The 20,224-nt window shown below is 35.1% G+C and overlaps 1 protein-coding gene across 4 annotated transcripts in view; it reads right to left on the bottom strand.

Moving 5' to 3' along the window:
• Positions 1-20,224, bottom strand: part of CDH8 (cadherin 8) — a 383,989-nt gene that overhangs the window by 128,299 nt on the left and 235,466 nt on the right. For all 4 annotated transcript variants that reach the window (XM_017543294.1, XM_037743753.1, XM_017543295.2 and 1 more), the window contains exon 8: positions 5,581-5,717. In XM_017543294.1, the coding sequence (XP_017398783.1) occupies positions 5,581-5,717 (137 nt within the window). The remainder of the gene's footprint in view (positions 1-5,580; positions 5,718-20,224) is intronic.

Below are 20,224 nucleotides of genomic sequence, written 5' to 3'. Positions count from 1 at the left end.
GTGAACAAACATATTGTCTATGCTATGCAGAAAACTGCACCTAGAAGTAACACACAGACCATGATTACCAACTATTTTGTTGTGGGAAGGGGAAGGGTAACAAATAAAAAATTAAATAAACAATTTTAAATGAAGCCGTTATTCAAAGGCCAGGATAAGGGCTGTATTAGCCATAAGACCATACATTGTGTATCTGTCACTTTCTAAAGATTGTAGGCAAATTATTTGCTAAAAGACATAGTACTGTCATTTTTATTTCGATTCTCACTACATTCACAAGTTGAAAGAATAATTAGTTCCATTCACAGATGAGGAAACTGAGAGTAAAAGAGAAATGACATACCCAAGGTTACATGGCGAAGATGTGGCAAAGACTCCAACTCCATCCAGCTCCAGACCCAAGATTCCTCTAGACAATGAACTGCCTATAAAGATATATTTTTTTCTAAGCAGCCTGGGTTGGACAAAGCAATTATTCTGGCAACTGGGCCCCGTGCCAGGAAGAAACAATCCTTAAGTGCTATAAAACTAGTGTTTTCCCTGGGAGATTTAACCATCATTAGCCGAAAGCTTCATTTGCAGTAATGTGTGCAGCCCGCTGTAGTGGGCCAGAGCAATGCATTATCACTAACTCAAAGAGATTAATTTAATGGGCAATTATATGCTTCCTGCTCTGAAATACTTTCAGGTAAGCAATAGTCATGTATTTTCTGCAAATGCAATGCCAATTGCCCACTCCCAGGTACAGAGTGTCAGAGAGTTTTGGAACTTTCTATTCCACACCCTCGCCATCTCTGTGAAGGACACTTTAAAATCAGCATTCAGTGCATCTACAATGCCTCTGCAGAGACTTTATTCTAAGCAAATTGATTCCCACTTTCTCAGTATTCTTTACTGTCTAATGGCTATAATCAGCATAGGAAAATTAAAAAAAAAAAAAACAAGACCAAACAAACCAATAATGCCACACCTTTCATTGCATCCCTTTGTAGTATTGTCAAATTTTAATGTGTATATATATATATATATATATATATATATATATAGTGTGTGTGTGTGTGTGTGTGTGTGTGTGTGTGTGTGTGTATCTGGGAACAAAGAAGTTGTGAGAAGTAAATTTCTGAAATCCCTTGAGATTCTAATTCAATCAGTCTCAAGTGAAGTCTAGACTATTTGTTTGTTTTAAACAATTTTCTAGACAATTCCAATCAATGTTCTTCATTGAAAAATAGTCTCCTAAAATGTACTATGCTGTGTTCTCTATTCTATGTTCCTTAGTTTCCTAATCTATAAAATGGGACTAGGATTCTGGTTTTGAAAGTTCCAAAGCTCTGCTATGCTCATTAGGCAATATGTTTTGTCTCTAATAAAATGCATACTTGTTCTTTCCTTCACTGCACCCTTGTCCTTGCCCTAGAAGAAATAAAATAGTTTCTTCTGCTTTGCACAGAAAAACTATTTCATTCACTTGATTCAAGAAATGATGTACCAATATTGGAAGCACAAATTGAGCAAGAAGATAAAGAGGAAAGAAAATAGAAGTGAGGTTTCTGTAGAGTGTGTTTAAGGACATACATTCTGCAGTTAAACAAAAGTCTGATCCTGTGCCCACACCGCCATCCCTTGCTCTCTATGAAACTTTGGCAAGAAATTTAACCTGTATCTGAGTTTCCTTGCCTGGAAAATGCTTATTATAACAGTAGTCACTTTTTCAGCAAACATGATGAGAATTAAATGCATTGAAGGGCTTTTCGGTTTATTTTCTCATTTTTTTTTTCATTATTCAGCTAAATTTACCTTGATTCTTCATCATAATGGTAAACAGCAGCCATGTACTGTAGTTTCAGGGAATGGGGTTGCTACTAGCAGAGATACTTAGCAGAGATATGCTATACAAGCCTAATCTCTTGTTAGCACATGGGCATCTACCTGCCGGCTCATGTGGTAAGATGCGCCAGTTGATCATGATGATAGGATAGATCTGGTACCACTGAAATACTTGGGTAATAAGTACAGTGAAACATCTCAGCCTCAGTTAAGTGAATCTGACACAAGGGGATAAAGAATGACATCTACATTCTCAATAAGAGATAACAGATGGACTTCTCTAAAATCCACTTTTTAGCCTAATTTCATTTGTTAAATCTTTTGTCTGATGAGACAGAATTCTGAGAGTAATTTTAAATTGTTCTTCCCAGACTGACTATTTCTTTATCATTATTAGAATCTCCTCCTATGGGGTTCTGTTATTCTGAATGGTTTTAAATATTCATCTCAGATGAATACTATAAATCTCCCTTTAATATTTTTTTCCCCAAGACATGATCTGTGGCTTTGGAAGATAAACATCATGTGATGGGCTAAATAATCAAACAAAGTCAAAACAAGTTTCTAAGCTATGTTCATAGTAATTTCAATTTTTTAATTTCTCTGTGATCTTATGATTTTCACTTCCTTTTATGATTAAGAACAAAGAAGGTTTAATAGTACACTTAAAGTTTTCAAATTTATGCCACCCCAGCTCATATTTTACAGCTAAAATTTAAAGCTCTCATTTGTATTCTCATCCTTGTTTGTTCTAATAAAGAAATCTGCAAATATTCAAAATCAGACTGTTCTTTAAGGTTACAGTTTAACATTTCTTAAGATGTTTAATCTGAATTAAGCTTGTTTCTTAGCCAAAATGCACCTGTGTAGTTTTTTTAGTTTTCAATCCCTGACCAAAAAAAAAAAAAGGTGCGACAACTCCCATCAACCTATCAACTCCTATTAATTGATTTGAACAGAATCAATGCATGTTTGGACATATATTTTAAATTCTCCATAGTTTATGAATCTGGAACATGATTGAATCATTTCTCTAAAAACGTGAAGAAAATGTTATCTGATGTACCTTTGATGTTTTCAGTAACTTGGTTATAATGGATTAATAATACCATTTAAAAATATTAACTAGTTATTTACTAATACACATAAAGTCTTGATTTTTTCATATGTATTTTGAAGTAAGTTTTAATATAATCATACCCTCATTTAAGGAGGTCAGTAGTTGTATTTATTTTCACACCATCAGTGTGGAATTGTTTAAATTCCCAACACTCCTTATCTTCTTCCTTACCTCTGTGCCTTTCTTTATGGATAGATCAACAGTTTTCAATCTACCCTTTCGTATGCAGGTACTCCCAGTGCCACTGGAAAGAAAACTCCAAGAGGGAGCAGGGTTTATGCCTACTCTAGTCCCTGCTATATCCTCAGTCACTAGATGAGTGCTTAGCAATAATAAAGAGTTAATAAACAATTACTGAATGAATGAGCAAATGAACATCTTCCCCGACTGAGCTTGGTAGCCTTGTCATCCTGCAGCTATCAGCTCAATGCCCTGGAGCAGCTGTTTTTGTATCTGTTTTTCTTATTTGTCTGAGATTTCTTGAAAATGAGTCTTCTGTTTCTGGATTGTCCTGAAATATTTCTTAAGTAAATGCTCTGTGTATTCATTGTGTTGAGTACATTTTGCTGATAACTGATAAACCTTGATGGATATTTAAGAAAAGGAATCTATCGCATTTTTAAAAGGTGGCATGGGCCTTGAGTGTGGATCATATTTGTAATCCCAGCAGGAGGATCAATTGAGGTGAGGAGCTGGAGACTAGCCTGGGCAACATAATGAGATCTTGTTTCTGCAAAAAATACAATGATTAGCCAGGCATGGTGGCTTCTGCCTGTAGGCCCAGATACTCGGGAGGCTAAAGCAAGAAGACCACTTGAGCCCAGGAGATAGAGGGTGGAGTGAACTGCAATAGTGCCACTACATTACAGCCTGGGCAATAGAGAGAGATCCTGTTTCAAAGGTAACATGAATTAAGTTTAACTCTACCGGATTGTGTTCAATATATGAGAAAATTATTTTAAAAGTAATTATTGACTATACACACATTAAAGAATACTGGTTTTTTGAGCTTTTTATAAAGCCTTAAATCATCTAAATAGATACAGTTTTTCTGAGAGGTTTAAAGTGATAATCAGGCTTCAACATGATAAATTATAAAAAAAAAAAAATTCTACATCTTTCTAAATGAGATTAACACTTCTAATAAATGATAATCACCAAATGGCATGCTTTGTTTGCATCTTCTCTTTAGGTTACAAGGGAAAACTACTGTCAGGGTAAGGCACTAGAGAAGAAATTAGTACTCCTAACGCTGGAAAAACACAAAGTTTCCAAAACTCTGTCTCTATCCAAAGCCAAAGTTCGATAGTGTTGAAACTACCCAATTGACTGAATGTTCTCTGCCTGTACTCAAGGCTGCTATAAGAAATAAATATTCTTCACTCTTGAATCTTCATGCTTTCACACAAGTGTTCTTTTTATAAGACTTGGTAGAGGACATTTTCCTCATATCATAAAGCAAAAAAATATAATGTTTCTCTCCTGAATGCCTGGATTACTCTTTTTTAAAATACAAATTAATCATTTTTCACAGAGATATCTCCTCTGTTTTCACATGAGCTGCTAGACAGTAGAGTGACTTTTAGGGCATATTTCCTACAATTATCATCTACATTAGTCTATAGAGTATGTGTGACCATGAATCTTTCTTAACATTGATTTTTATTTTCTTATTCAAATTCCCTTTACCTCAGCTCCCTTGAAATTTATTGTCTCCTTTGAATTTGTTTACAACTTCGAAGGACTCATCCAGTCCTTTATAGAAAGAAGATATTCAGATAATAAACAATATGTATTTTGCTAGGAAAACAAAAGTGAACATTACATCCTTTTTCCATATTTTTATATAATAAAAGTTGGTGAGGTAGATGTAAGTTCTCAAAGACAATGTGGCACCAAATTTCACCATACAGCTATTGTTTAGCGACTCCATAATAGTTTTATCAAGTGCAAAGAAGCTATGTTCATTAAAAGTTAACAGAAAGATTAGCATGTTATTTTAACAACCCTAGACTCTCCTCCCACAAAATAAAATAGCTTAAATGTTTTCACAAAATTTATGAAAAAATTTACATTGAATTTATATTGAAATAATTTTAAACATTCCATGATTACTGTGTACAATACATTAAACTCTAAAAAACAAAACAAACTTATCTATAATCTCTCCTAAAATAAGGAGTATTGATAAAGTTATCTTCCATATTTTCCATATGTATGTATGCATGTTTATATTTAAATATGTAATTATTTCTATATTGTATGTACTATAATATCTATATATGTGTGTGTCCAGTTATTTAAATTACAATGTACAAATCTTGAATTATTTTTTTACCTGCTGTTTTATACCAAATATTTTCCTCTCACTTTAAAATGCAAAACATTGTTTTTAATGACTGAATAATGGTATAAGAATGTTTCCTTCTCACATTTCCTAAAACGTTTCAATAACTTACTACAGTGTAAGTTATTTTGTGTTGAGATGACACATTCAAAGGCTCCTTGGGAACAATAAAATAAGTTCCAATGCCAAGGTATCCATCAGAAACAGGGGCTGCTTACCGCATGATGAATATGCATAAATTGAACACAGTCACACAAGGAAGAAATGAACAAACCCAGGCACTTACTAATTTCAGTAGCAATGATTGTTATGTTGTGCCATACACTTAATTCTCTGTCAAGTGGTGTTGCCAGCGTTATCTTTCCATCGTCTGCATTAATGTTGAACTGCCTCTCCAGGTCAGTGTGCCGGTCGATGGAAAACCTACAAAAGAGACACATCTGTAATCTACTTCAATGTTTATATGATCCATACATTCCACAGCAGACCTTTAGTAATCCTTGGAGAGCCATAGTTGTGAAGTCAAATGAATTGGGAAACTCAGTAGCATCATAATTTATAAAACAAAATGACTAAATCAGGCACAAGAAACTTAATAATTATTGTCCAAGGAGCAATTAGCTGCATATGCAACATGAAGGTCATAAACTGCCATCAGTTTCAATAGGTAGCATCTTCAAAAATGGATGCTGATGAAGAGTTAATTGGACAATCCATCACACTTATTGGACAGCTTATGATAATTAGCAGTTGCCACAAAATATCATATGAAACAATGAATTCAAACCCAAAACAGGATGGCACTAGGCAGCATGTTATGTATGTCCATTCAAATAAAATATGTATTTTGTTAAACTTTGATTTGACTGTACTGTGTTTATGCGATTTCATTTTGTTGGTGATGGTGGCCATTTGTTTTCTTTTGTTTTCATTTCAAGTAAAGTGTGTATTTAGGTTTTCTATTAGTCTCAGTCCATAGAAAACAGATAGTTGTTGATTCTATGGTTGTTTTTAATAGTTGTTTATTCTATAGTTAATATTTTCTAAAAGTTAGAATCGATATTTTAACATATTTACAACACTACAGTTTACTAAACTAAGAATTTCAAAGGAATATATTAGTAGTTATTTTATCAAAAAAACTCTCAGATAAGAAAGAGTTGAAAGATCTGAAAACTCTTTTGACAAGAAAGAGTCGAAAGATCTGAAAACTCTTTCAGATAAGAAAGAAAGGCGGTGGCTCAAGCCTGTAATCTTAGCACTTTGGGAGGCTGAGGTGGGCGGATCACCTGAGGTCAGGAGTTCAAGACCAGCCTGGCCATCATGGTGAAAACCCATCTTAAAACAAAAAAAGAAAAGAAAAGAAAAGAAAATATGGGTGATGTGTGGTGTCTAGATCAAACTGCTTCTCAGGGCCACTAAGTATCTAGGTAGTATCAAGAAGAAAAAAAAAAAAAAAAACAGAAATTGTTTCTTATCACATTTATTAATACTTTATTTTTTTACACCAAGAATAGTTTCCTGGTGATGGAATGCTAGATCCAATAATCTTTAAGTTTTAGAGACTGCAAGGTGGACTTAGAAAGATTGGCCCGTAATTAAGCAGTGATACACTAAAACAGGCTAGGATGGAGGACCAAAGAAGGGTGTATGCAATTTCATTTCAGGAAGAAAGACTGAAGAAGACCTTCAAGATTGAGGTGATGGCTTAGGAAGTGCACATGAAAACTCTCTATTCACTGATACCCATTAAACTCAAATCTAGAACATGGCCCATGTTAGTTAATACTGGGCATAGTTTTATGCATGTTCTTTATAGTTTATTATTCTCCATAATCCTCCAACTATAATTTTGTATTGTTAATATTTCAGTAGAGTTCATTGAAAACATCATATATGTATGCATATGAATATGCACCTACCAATTTGTATCTATACCTACCTATGAAGATAGCTAGATAAATAACTATACAGCTAGTTACTAGTTAGCCAGCTAGATGTATATAGATAGATATATGTATAGATTTTTTCTTCTCTTTTTAGCTATTCCCTTTTCATTAGAGAAGGTATGCATATCATTTACACTATGCTCAAAGGTCATTATAAAAAGACCTCCTTGTTAAATCCTGCCCACCAAAGACAAGCATCGTTAAAGGATTTGGAGTAATATATAAAAGGACTTACTTTTATTAGCAATTGTTTACTGAGAAATCATTTTAAAACATGATTATAAAATGAAATAATAACTACCCATTTAGTAATGACTTAACTACAAATATAAACTAAGACACTGACTTGTACCGATACACTAGGCATTTACAAATCATTCCCATCCCCAATCCCCAGAAGAATTGAAGAAATTCAGAGAAAATTGAAAAACTGAGAGATAGGTGAATTAACAGTGCTCTCAACAAAATCCTGAACATGAGGATATGTTCATTGCGAAGTGTTTAAATGTGTTATATTATGAAAAGAAGACCAAAAGCTATTTTCCTGGGGAATAAGGATGGTTGATTCGACCAATGATATTCCAAGTTTAACTATAAAATAGCTTAACAGACATGTGTTTTGCTTCAGATATCATGTACATTCTGACTCTTAAAAGAGCTAAAAAAGTGTCCAGAGGATTAATTATCACTCTCTGCATCGTATTCATAAATAAACTTTGCAGGCATTTCTGGTTCTAGTGATTTTATTATCTCACTGCTGATATTTCACACATCCATGCATCAACCAATTTCCCAGAGGCCACAGTAAACAAGAATCAGTCTAATCACTGATACTCATGAATCCCAAATCAGAGACACATTCCATGGCTATTTGGTTGCTGTCCAGTAATTGCCTAGAATTCCTAGCCCCAAAGAAGCATTGGGAGCAACAATGGGGTTATTTGGAATTTGGCATTGAAAGAAAATGTTTTTGTTTGTTTAATACCTTATTCAAATATGTATCATGCAGAACTCAAATTTGGATCAAATTATATCTCTATTACTTATGTATTGCTGTTTCTAGGATAATTAGTAAATTCACTGAGCCTGAATTTATTTGCTGGTGAAATAGGAATTATTTATATCCCACGAATAGTTTTGAAGACTGAAAACAACGCTTAAATCAATGTCTGGCACTTAGTATGTACTAAAAATAGGCTCATCATCACCATCATCATCATCATCATCATCTTCGTCTCTCATTAAATTATGTATTAATAAACTTCCCTATTTAGCAGGTAGTGAAGAATGCCCCTTCCTTAGCAATTTATAAATGGCAGAAAACTTTTTAAAAATGCGTTATTTAACTCCCATAACTCTAACAAAGGCAGGAATATTTTTCTCAGTTTTTAAAGTTTCAGATCATGACAGACTTTATGGGGTGAGTCATGGGAATTTATAAAATAGTCTATAAATACAGCCCTTTAGTGAGATCAGAGGTAGGAATGTCATAATATTACAAGATTACCCAATAGAAGAAACTTGATGGGAAAGAAATGACTTAGTTTAAAATTCACTTTAGAGTCTACCTCAACTATTTTGGAAAACTCCTGCTGCTTCTATAGAAATTTCACACATTTTATTGCCTAGTAGACTTTATGATAACAGCTCTCAAGAATGACTGAACAGCACAAAAATTCTGACTCAACATTTTGGTCAACAAGCATGTATGAAACACCAAATTTGTACCAAGCACAGTGCTAGATTCCTTTTCATTCTCCCACCCTTCTTTTCTTGGTTTCTTATATAATGAATAACAGAAAAATAAAACTCTTAGAGACTAGGACATTTTAGGTAACACAACTGTTAAACAGCGGAACCAGAATGAATACTCACATCTGAATCATTGTGAAGTCCCTGCGTAAACCAACCACATAATGGGCTTACCCTATTCATGCATAAAATGGGGATAGTAATAATCCCTGGATAACAAGATTGCTGTGAGGATCCCATGAGATGATAGGTGTGGCACACTTCACAAACACGTGTGTGCTGACCGCTGTGCATACCACAGTGTGAACGACTCTCATATCATTTGTATCATGGTGACATCCTTGAAAGTCATGTACTCAATTTTCTGAACCCCAAACCAGGACACAGCATTCTTTGATTTGAATGTTTGTGTGCTTCCCAAAACACATATGTTGAAATCCTCACTCCCAAGGTGATAGCATTAGAAGGTGGGGCTTTGGGAAGGTAATTAGGATGTGAAGCCCTCACAAATGAAATTAGTTCCCTTATGAAATACCCTAGAAAGCTAACAAGTCCCCTTACTCCATTGTGAGGCCACAATGAGAAGCTGATTGCGTGCAATCCAGAAGAGAGCCCTTACCAGGACCCGATTACCTTGGCATGCTAATCTTGGACTTCTCAACCTTCAGAATTTCGAGTAATTCATTTCTTTTTTTTTTTTTTTCCACTTTAATTCAGAGGTGCAGGATATGCAGGTTTGTTACACAGGTAAATGTATGCCATGGGGGTTTGTTGTATAGATTATTTCATCACCGAAGTCTTAAGCCTAGTATCCATTAGTTACTTTTTTCTGATCTTCTCCCTCCTCCCACCCTCTTCCCTCTGGTAGGCCCCAGTGTTCCCCTTTATATGTCCATGTGTCTCATCATTTAGTGCCCTCTTATAGGAGAACATGTGGTATTTGGATTTCTGTTGCTGCATTAGTTTGCTAAGGGTAATGGCCTCCAGCTTCATCCATGTCCCTAAAAAGGACATGATCTCATTCTTTTTTTGTGGCTGCAACGTTCCTATGGTATATATGTGCCACATTTTCCTTATCCAGTGTATTATTGATGGGCATTTAAGTTGATTCCAAGTGTTTTTATTGTGAATAGTGTTGCAATTAACCTATATGTCCATAGGTCTTTACAACAGAATGATTTGTATTCCTTTGGGTATATACCCAGTAAAGGAATTGCTGGATCAAATGATATTTCTGTCTGTAGGTCACTGAGGAATAACCACACTGTCTTTCACAGTGGTTTTACTAATTCATATTCCTATCAACAGAAGAAATTAATTTCTATATGGTTTATAAGCCATCCAGCCTATTTTGTATTTTGCATTTTGTATACCAGTCCAGATGAACTATAAAACAGGAGTATAACAAGTAATTTTTTTCTCATTTTAGAATATACTGATTTAAACATATCTTAGACACCTAAATATTAAAAGGCAATATCTAAGTAAAGATGATTTATTGAATAAAATGAAAAGAATTTGGATCTTCCCTGAAAGCCAGAGAATAAAACCTTCTATCTCCCATGTTCTTTGTAAGCATATAGATAAACACTTAATCCACCTCCACTGTCTCACAGGCTCTGCTCTGCTGCTTGAAGACATGACCTGGATTTCTAGGTGTTTCTTCTTAGATTGCCAGGAGAGTCCTAGTCCATAGGCCACTCACATACTCATAATCTCCTCACAAAGAACATGGGTCCTCAGCCTGGCAGCCTGAGTTCTCATCTGAGTTTCATCACTAGCCTACCAGAGGGAAGAGGGTGGGAGGAGGGAGAAGATCAGAAAAAAGTAACTAATGGATACTAGGCTTAAGACTTTGGTGATGAAATAATCTATACAACAAACCCCCATGGCACACATTTACCTGTGTAACAAACCTGCATATCCTGCACCTCTGAACTTAAAGTGGAAAAAAAAGAAATGAATTACTCAAAATTCTGAAGGTTGAGCTTTAAATGAGGTAATTCTTATAAAACACTCACTGAGGGCCTGGCACTAATAAAATAAAATAAAATAAAAGTTCAATAAACATGTATTCTAAAAACTTTAGTGTTAGCATTATTTATAAGGAAAAGACAATAAGATTTCTACTGATGATTCCCTGCCCTTTTCTAAGGTCCAAGGTAGTTTTCTTTTCACTCTTTACTTCTCTGTCCTTAAAGAAGTTCATCTGGATTTTCATGTTAGTGGAAGCAGGAAAAGAGGAATTCGGTTTAAGTGATGAAAGATGAAGTTGAGAAAGGAGAATAAACAGAAACCAATCTCTGTATTTCTGGTACAAGTATTTTTTTCCATTTTTTTTTTTCTAACCAAAATTTCTGTACTTGAACTGACCATTGAAGATTCAAAAGTTAATTAGGTTGAATTTTGTATTCATATTGAGTAGCCTATAAGCTTTTCATCTTAGTCATAAGATTAATCACAATATCAGAAAGGATGTCATTTTTGGAATGTTCTCAGCAAATGCTGGCCCAATCACCCTCCTCCCCAGCCCCATACCACAGCTATGCCAACCCCGTCTCTAGCTGCAAAGATTCAGCCTGCTTTCTTCTGGTCCTCACAGCTGCCACCATACACTCCACCATTTTAATTCTTCCCCTCTCTGCCTACTCATTCTGTTATGTGATAAAACGGCAGCATCAATAAAGGACAATACCTCATTACAAAACTCTGACACAGGCTGTTTCTTAAAGCCAATTCACAGAAAACACTTTCAAAGAAAAAAAAAAGAGTGAGTTAAAAATAACAAGTTTGAAGTAATGACTTAAATTTAAGAATTGAAAGTATCTGTATCATGTAATTTCTCAGGCATCATGATTTGGGGTAGATCTCTCAGAAGCAGATCCTCAAGCCACTTTGTTTTCCTGTGATTCTCAGCATCCTTCTGAATAGCATCACATGAAACAGAATAAAAACAACCTGAGAAGCCAGGGAGTCTTCAGTGGGATCTCACCTGGGGGAATAACATTGAAACCTCAGTTTGGTGCAAAAGTAATTATGGTTTTAGCCATCTCTTAATCTCAGATGTTCATTTATATATAGCAGAAAATTCACAAGGATTGCTCTGCAGTAAATGAGTTGATAAATGATTCACATTAGAAACAAAAATAAATAACTATAAATGATGAGCCAATTATTTAATCTGTAAGAGTTCTCTTAAAGCCCAAATTGACTGGGGAGATGAATATCCAAAAATAAAAATAAATAAATAAGAGCTACTAGTCACGTTTTATTAGCTTTGGGAAAGACAGAACGCCTTATATGACACTCAAAAAGTATTTCCAAACTCTTCGTGGTGTTTGTCTATACCGGGGTTTACTATTTTCAAAATATCTGCTACTATAGATAACCCCATAATGCATAGGCTTCAAGCAAAGAGGTGAGAAGCTATATTGGGTTTCCTTGCTCACATCTTACCTACAGGAGCCTTTTATACCTGGCCTTAGGCTTTGCTGATTGTCCCTTTCTTAAGATTTTTCTCTCCCATTTTTCTATAAACATTTGCCTGGCCTTTGTTCTTTAGGCACAAGGAGAGAATGTTTGATTCATATATCATCACATAGATTGGAATTTTGCACTGAAGTTACTAAAAAAAATGCTTGCTAAAAAAATGTGCAAACATTTATTAAGCACAGAATATTATCATGTGTGAAATACAGTACTAAAAATATGAGAAAAAGAAATAGATGGGAGAGAAAAACAAAAAAGAAAGAATTAATTTGGATCCTACTTTTCATATTGAAAAGCACAATGTCTTTTACCTTATGTTTAAAAAATACCTAGAATTCTTATCTTTAGGATTGGAGTTTCTGTTCTAATTTCTTGTGAATTGTGCAGGTACTGGATTTGCTGCTCATTTGCAGAATTTTTTGAAATGCTTTAGACAGAAGATATAGTTTTGAGAAGAATAGCATGGACATTGGAGAGTCATCTTCCTGCCACAGTAAGAAGAAAATTCTCATTAACACAGTGGGAAGTGGCATGTGAGAAAATGGGCTCCTTGGGTCATGTTAATATCAATTCTAATGATGGAAGTTTCAGAAATGACAGTCCCTTTCTAGTTCAATAGATATAGTTAAGAAACTGCATCGTCCTTGATAACCAGTATTCACAGGAGCCCTATTTAAACTTTCTCATTTTTAATCCAACAAGTACCCTGATTGGCTTTTAATACCACCATTCCTCTCATCCACAGTAGCTTTTCTTGGAAGTAAATGCTAAGGAATTCATCATTTTACTTTGTAGAATTAAGGATACAAATGCAAGAAAATTCTTAATGGCTTAGCACCTTGTTCAAAGATAGTAACTTCACATACAGCGCACTAACCACAGACACAAGCTGATGTCACCATTTCATTCAATTCAGAGTAGCTTGTAGAGATCAGAAGTAAATTTAAGAAAATACACTGGCGTCGTGGGTGACAATTGATCAAAATGGCCAGCTGAATATTATTGCATTGGGGAAATAACATGCTTCTGCATTGCTGCCACTATTGATACTAAATAGATACTTTTACTAGAATAATATGTTCCCTCAATTAAAACAGCCCAGCTGCATACATTTCATACTGATATTTGGCGCAAAAATTCCAACTCTGTGTGTGTGTGTGTGCAGACTTACATTAGTTTTTTTGTTGCTAACATACATTTATTTAAAGCATCTCCTATCTCCTTTCCCTCAACCCATACCCAATGCTACATATCCACACAGAGCCTCTAATTCCCACTCTATTACTTTTGATATTTTTCAATAAGTAACATAAGTCTGTGAAAACATACATGCAGAACACTTTTAGGATTTTCAGAACGAAGTTTTGAATATCAAGGAAACTTTCATTTTTACTCTCTGTGACTCCAGTGCAACATGAACAAACTGCAGTTAAGTCTGGAATGTACAGAGGCATCCATACTGATTACCATAACAGATAAATGAATAACAACTAAAAAGCTATTCTGAACTGCATTCTTCCTACTGCAATTTTTGTGAAACAACTCAACTGATTATTTTTCCAAGGACTAACTCTTCTATTCTTAACTTCTGTGCTATGTCAGTTTATTTATCTGCACTTCGATTACCTCATCTAAAAACTGAGAACAACAGGATTGCCGACCTTAAAAGGTTAAGGTATGCCCCAAACCAGAGAATGAATTCAAGATTTCCTTATACTTTAAAACGTGGTATCACAGTGAGTGTTTATTATTACTGATTGATGACACTGCCAAATATCCAGACTATTTTTAAACAACAACAAACATATTTGAAAGATTCTGGTGTGTGGGCTCTATATAGACAGCCATAATTTTGTGGTATTTCTACTTGCTATTTGCACCAAAAGGATGAAGCAAATTCACTCAACACAATCATTCCTGGGTATCTTTTACATTATTTAGGGTGAATCTAGAAGTACCAAATTTCAAATCTATGTCAATTCCTTTCAGGCCCCATTTCTTCAGTGTGTTTGTGTTGTTTGATAGCTTGTTTCACAAACACTTTCAGAAAATAACACAGTAAAACCATAATGTCATGTGTAATTTTATGTAACACTGAAACAACAACAAAAAAAAACTGCTCCAGAGTAAATCGCACATTAAGTTTGACTCATGATCAATTCTTCAATGTTCACATAATACTTTTGGAGAAATTTGAACTTTTTCCCCTTGGAGCCAGAAAAATAATAGTGCATTATGGAGATTTCTAAATGTGATGATGTGGTAACAAAAAATGCGAAAATGAAATGCAGTTTTACACACTGTGAAAGGATTACAATGCAAATTTCATTTTTTATTTAATGTCAACAAAGTTTCAGTGATTGTCTCTTAGTGCCAATTATCATGAAACTGTCATGTTTTTTGAAAAAAAAAAAAAATGCCTCTCAGGCATATCACTTGTGACTTTGAAAAAGCGTTTCTAAATGTGCCTGGGAAGAAGTGTGTGTGTGTGTGTGTGTGTGTGTGTGTGTGTGTGTGTGTGTGTGTGTTAGAGGGGTTTTGTCAGAGATAGCACCAAGAGGAGACAGCATCTGTTTTGACATACAGAGAGGAGTGGAATTTTTCTAGATGACTATATAGGGACAGCAGCACCAGCAGAGAGGAATGCATGTAAAAAACTTGCGAGTTTGGGTGTGTTAAGAAAAACTACAAAATTAAAGGTCCAGATCAAATGTGATAAGAGCTAAAGACTGAGAGAGGATCATCCCATCTCCCCATCTTTCCTTTCCCTGCTATCCTTTCCTTTGTTCATTCATTCATCTGTATTTAATATTTCTCATGTGCCAGACATTGTGTTAGGTGTCAAAACAGACACAGCCTTGCCCTCGGGTTAATTCCTCTATCTTAGTTTAAGACTAAGAGTAAGTCAGTCTTTTTAGAGCTAACAGTGGCATAGCCATGAAGCAAACAATAAAAGGCTGAGATGCATAAAACATTACAAAAATATTCCCAAAATAAGAATGCAAATATGAAAGGTCTGAGTTCGGGTGATGTTTAGTATGTACAGGACTTTAACAAAAAATGGTGTGATTGAAGTTTAGGAATCAATGGAGGAAGGGTATCAGAGGAGCAGAGTAGGAAAAACCTTGGAAACTATGCTAATGAATTATTATTTCCTGCTTGACATAAGGTATATATACACGTACGTATATATGCATACATATATGTCCTTGTATTATACACACACGTGTATGTGTGCATGATATGAGGACTGATATGATATAAACAGAGGAGTGATATGATCTCAACCCAGATGAATTGCATAGAACTTTATATGGTAGTAAAAATATGCTCTGTGCTATCCAATATGGTAACCATTAACTACATGTGGCTACTTCCCCTTGCTATCTAGCTAGTGTAACTGAGAAATTGAAATGTTTGCTTTATTTAATTTAAATTAATTTTCTGTAACTTTACTGAGATATATTTGACTAGTGGCCACAGTATTGGACAGCACAGGTCAAAACAGGTGGAAATCATTTTTGCAGCTGTGTGGAGATCAAAGGTTAAGAGATAAGCAAATGAAGTTGTTATCACTACTCAAGTTAGAGATGATGGTGTTTGAGGTTAGGAAGTAAAGTAAGCCAGGCAGGCATAGTGACTATTTGGACATAGAAAGCAAAGGAAGTGAAGAATTCTTGAAGACTCCTATTGTATGTTTTTAACATGTTAAATTAATCTATATTACTTTTCAAATTAAAAACAAAATGTTCTCTCCTTTTCTTTTACTCATTTCTATGTAATTATGCAAGTACAACAAATGGATCAGAAATATTCACATAAATATTAGCAAAAGATGACCAAATATTTTAGAAATACATGGAATCTGGAACTTCCAGTGGCTATGTGAGATTTATCTCTGGTGTGTGCCTCTCTCTGATTGGAGGTTAGAAGTTGTTAGGATAAACTCTTTTACACCAAAGCCCCCATGATGACCTTGATCCTCACTCTTTACCCCCAGGACACAGGAAGCTCAACCAATTTCTATGAATGGCCACAGGTCCACATTGACCCAGCAATGCCAGGGGCAATCTAAAAGTGAAGAGAATCTTTCCCATCTCCGAAATGATCTTTTTGGAGCTGTTGATCATGCCTGCTGCACTTCTCTCCACAGGATATAGAGTCACGGTTCATAAACACTACTAGATAACAGAATAGAGATGACGAAGTACAGAAAAAGCATCATACAATGTAACAATCCAGACCATAGAACCAGATTTGGTACTAATATTTCATAACGTATTTAATGCATTTATTAAATCCTTCCTAAGTTTTTACCTTTCTGCTAAGCCCTGTAGAATAATTTTTCACGTAGTCTTTCCTCTAATCTAGTGGAGTAGCCCATATAGAGTTTCCTGTTTCTTAATGTCTATAGTTGTGAAACAGGGATAACCTGCATTTCCCCTGTAATAAAGTCAGTATGTATAATATCCTGACCTAGTATCTGTCACATAATAAACTCTCATTAAATGTTGGAAAGTTATGAAGATGATGACATTTGATTATATATCAATGATTATATATCAAATGATGATATTTGATTATATAAGTGTGTTCCATTTTGGTAGAAATCGTTTACAATATAGAAAAAAATGTGTTTAAGGAAGGCATGCACACCAAAATTAATTTTACAAGTAGTATATAATTATGTCAAAATGGGCTTTGTAAAATGTCATAAATGTATATATACTTTGAAATTTTAATTGAATACTAAGGTTTATTTAGCAAATACTAAAGAGTTTTAATAATACTGGAATGACCTGTTGAGCAATATGTGGTCTATTAACTCTTTTTTTATTTTTTTCTAAGACAAGGTCTCCCTCTGTCATCTATGCTGGAACACAGTAGTACAATCTCAGCTCACTGTAACCTTTACCTACCGGGATGAAATGATCCTGTTGCCTAGTCTCCTGGGTATCTGAGATTACAGGCATGTGCCACCATGACCGGATATTTCTTTGTATATTTTGTAGATAGGGGGTTTCACCATGTTGCCTAGACTGGTGGTCTCTCAACTCTTAAAACTAGAAATTCATTTATATTCAAATGATGTGCTTGCTTATTTACACACTATAATAACAGGATAAACACGTCATTCTAGTGTTCTGCCAGATGTAATTCTTTCTGGGGAATTACCAGACATGCTCATTCTTAAACACAATGTCTACCCACATGGTCTAACCTGGTCTTATACAATTAAACAAATTCAAAACCCAAGATCATGTGTTTGATGTCCAATAAAGGCTAGCCAGAAATGTGCCTTCTTTTGCCATTAAACAGACAATTCTCTTGACTATAGCCTATGCACTTCTCCTCTTCCACATTTGTTCTGCCTACTTTTAGACCCTTGGCTTTGGAAGAGCATTTAGGTCTTTTCCCGTTCTTTGTGCCATTAAATATATCTTCCATGATTTTAACTCTTTTTAAGATCTTTCATAAATTGCATTCTCATTTGCTGTGAGGCTGTGTACCTCAGTAGGTCATCCCAAACTTGATTTTTCTCCGAATGGCTGTTTCAAAGGCATTTTTGCTAGACCTGTCCCATTCCCCGGCAAGCAGACTTCATACTCATGGGGTAGAGCTAATAAACATTTGATAGATGAATGAAAATTGAAGTTCTCCATTTCTCCCCTGCTCTCTTCTTAAAATATGCGATACTACGTTTTCCCCTGGAACATTAAGTCAAATCTGATTGTCCTTTATCAAAAGCAAAGTTGTATAATACACCATGTCAAACCAGAATGTAGAAACATAAGGAAAAATAAAGGTTTGGTTAAAATAACTCCCATAAATATCTGAACATCAGATAAGGATGTCAATCTCCCTTTGTCATGATGCAAAATAGAGGATTTATTTTGCCTTATGAGTATAATAATGTTAGATATCACGGCTCAGCCTCCACAAGCATCTTTGTTTCTCTCAGACTATAAGCATTATTATTAAGTTTTGTTCCCTAGAGAATACAGCGGCTTCACCAACCAGAAAAAAAAAACCAAAAAACTGATTTTTAAGCCCTAGATCAGCACTTTCATTTGTTTTTCTCTCTCTCTCTCTCAAGATTCTTGTGCAATTTTTATCACCTTAGATCACTAGTTTTAAAATACTGTACTAATTTATGCAATTTGATTATTATTTACAATTAATAGCCAGGTCTAGTACACCACACTGATAATATTTCAGGCAACTTAACTTGCCACTATAATGTTTGCATCTCAAAATGTGTAACAAATATATAGTTATCTAAAGGAAGGCATTGTAGGTTGAGAAGTGTGCTATACAATACGGTAACCACTGTGGATCTGGGAGCTAGACAGCTAGTGGTGTGAGTTCAGTAAAATTACTTCATTACTACAGAATTTCGGTGTGCTTATCCATTATAGGCATGACAAAGTGCTGTGAAGATTGTCTTTCAAGTGAGGGTTCCAGAGATGTGAGGGGTACTGTCAGGAGACAACCTTCAGCTACTCACTACTTAGGGTCCATCTCAGCTTCCAAAAGTCTGCTCTCCAGAGGTTATCTGAAGACAAACCACACAGAAGTATAAAGTCCCTACCATTCTGACATGACGTAGGACTCCTCTGGTGGGCAACACTCAGTCCAAAGAAACCTACTAGTCTGGGCCAAGGCTGGCTTGAACTGAGTTGCAGTTTGATTTCGCTGTCTGTCCATCATGCTCCTACTCCTTCCCTTTCATAGATGTTAATCCCTAACAGTTTTCATTTCAGACTCTGTCTACTTTCAAACCTGTAACACATTTGTTTAATGGAAATAAGAATATGTGTAAATCAGAGAGTTAATGCTACAAAGTGTGAATGAAATATATGCAAAAAGCACAGTACTAAAATGCTAAATATGTATGAATATAGACAAAATATTTTTCATATCCTTTGCTGAAAACCTACTGTCACACAGAAGAATGTATATTCGAGTTTGATGAACACACTACAAATCTTTTCAAAGTCAGATTCCTGTTCTTGCCACCTCGCGCATTTAGGTAGAGAAATGCTACTGAAATCATAGAATGTGCCCATAGATTCAAATGTAGAGACTAGGATTTGGCGAAGGCAGTCATTGGCCTCAATTCCAAACCCCTGTATTATAGACATCACTGAGATCAGATGAAGGAAAAGGACAGGTAGAAAAACAGAGATTCATAACAAAACCATCAAGGAAATGAATTCCTTACTCTAAGCAGGGAAGTTTCACAGTATTCGTCAGGGTACCCATTGCATGCTGCATTATGATTATGAAAATTATCTCAAAAGCTATGCTAGGGAAGCCAGATTTTTCTGGCAGACTCAACATGGGTGCATGCTGTCATGGCTCCATGAGTACTAATTTCCAAGGGCTCTAAGGCAATGATGGGAATGGCAATTCCCATCACAGGTAGCTGGATCCTAATAGAAAGAAGTTACTTGACTGCTAAAATTTTTAAGATTATTTTGAGAAGTTTATATTAGGGAGCTTTGAGACAGAGTAAAATTCTGGATGATGTGACAGTTGACTATTTAAATTACTGATGGAAATCCAAACCTCCATCCGTCTTGTGTAGGGGGTGACTAAGTTTATGGAAAGTAAGTATTCTAGGCTTTGCTATCCATAGTATTTTCATCATGACAATTCAACTCTGCAGTTGTAGGGCATAAAGGGATGATGGTAGCTGTGTTCCAATAAGACTTTATTAAAATAAAATAAAAAAGT

The sequence above is a fragment of the Cebus imitator genome, unplaced genomic scaffold (assembly GCF_001604975.1).
Source record: "Cebus imitator isolate Cc_AM_T3 unplaced genomic scaffold, Cebus_imitator-1.0 Scaffold151, whole genome shotgun sequence".
NCBI lineage: Eukaryota > Metazoa > Chordata > Mammalia > Primates > Cebidae > Cebus > Cebus imitator.
Note: the sequence above shows the minus strand (reverse complement) of the source record. Positions and strands in the feature narration are given on the sequence as shown.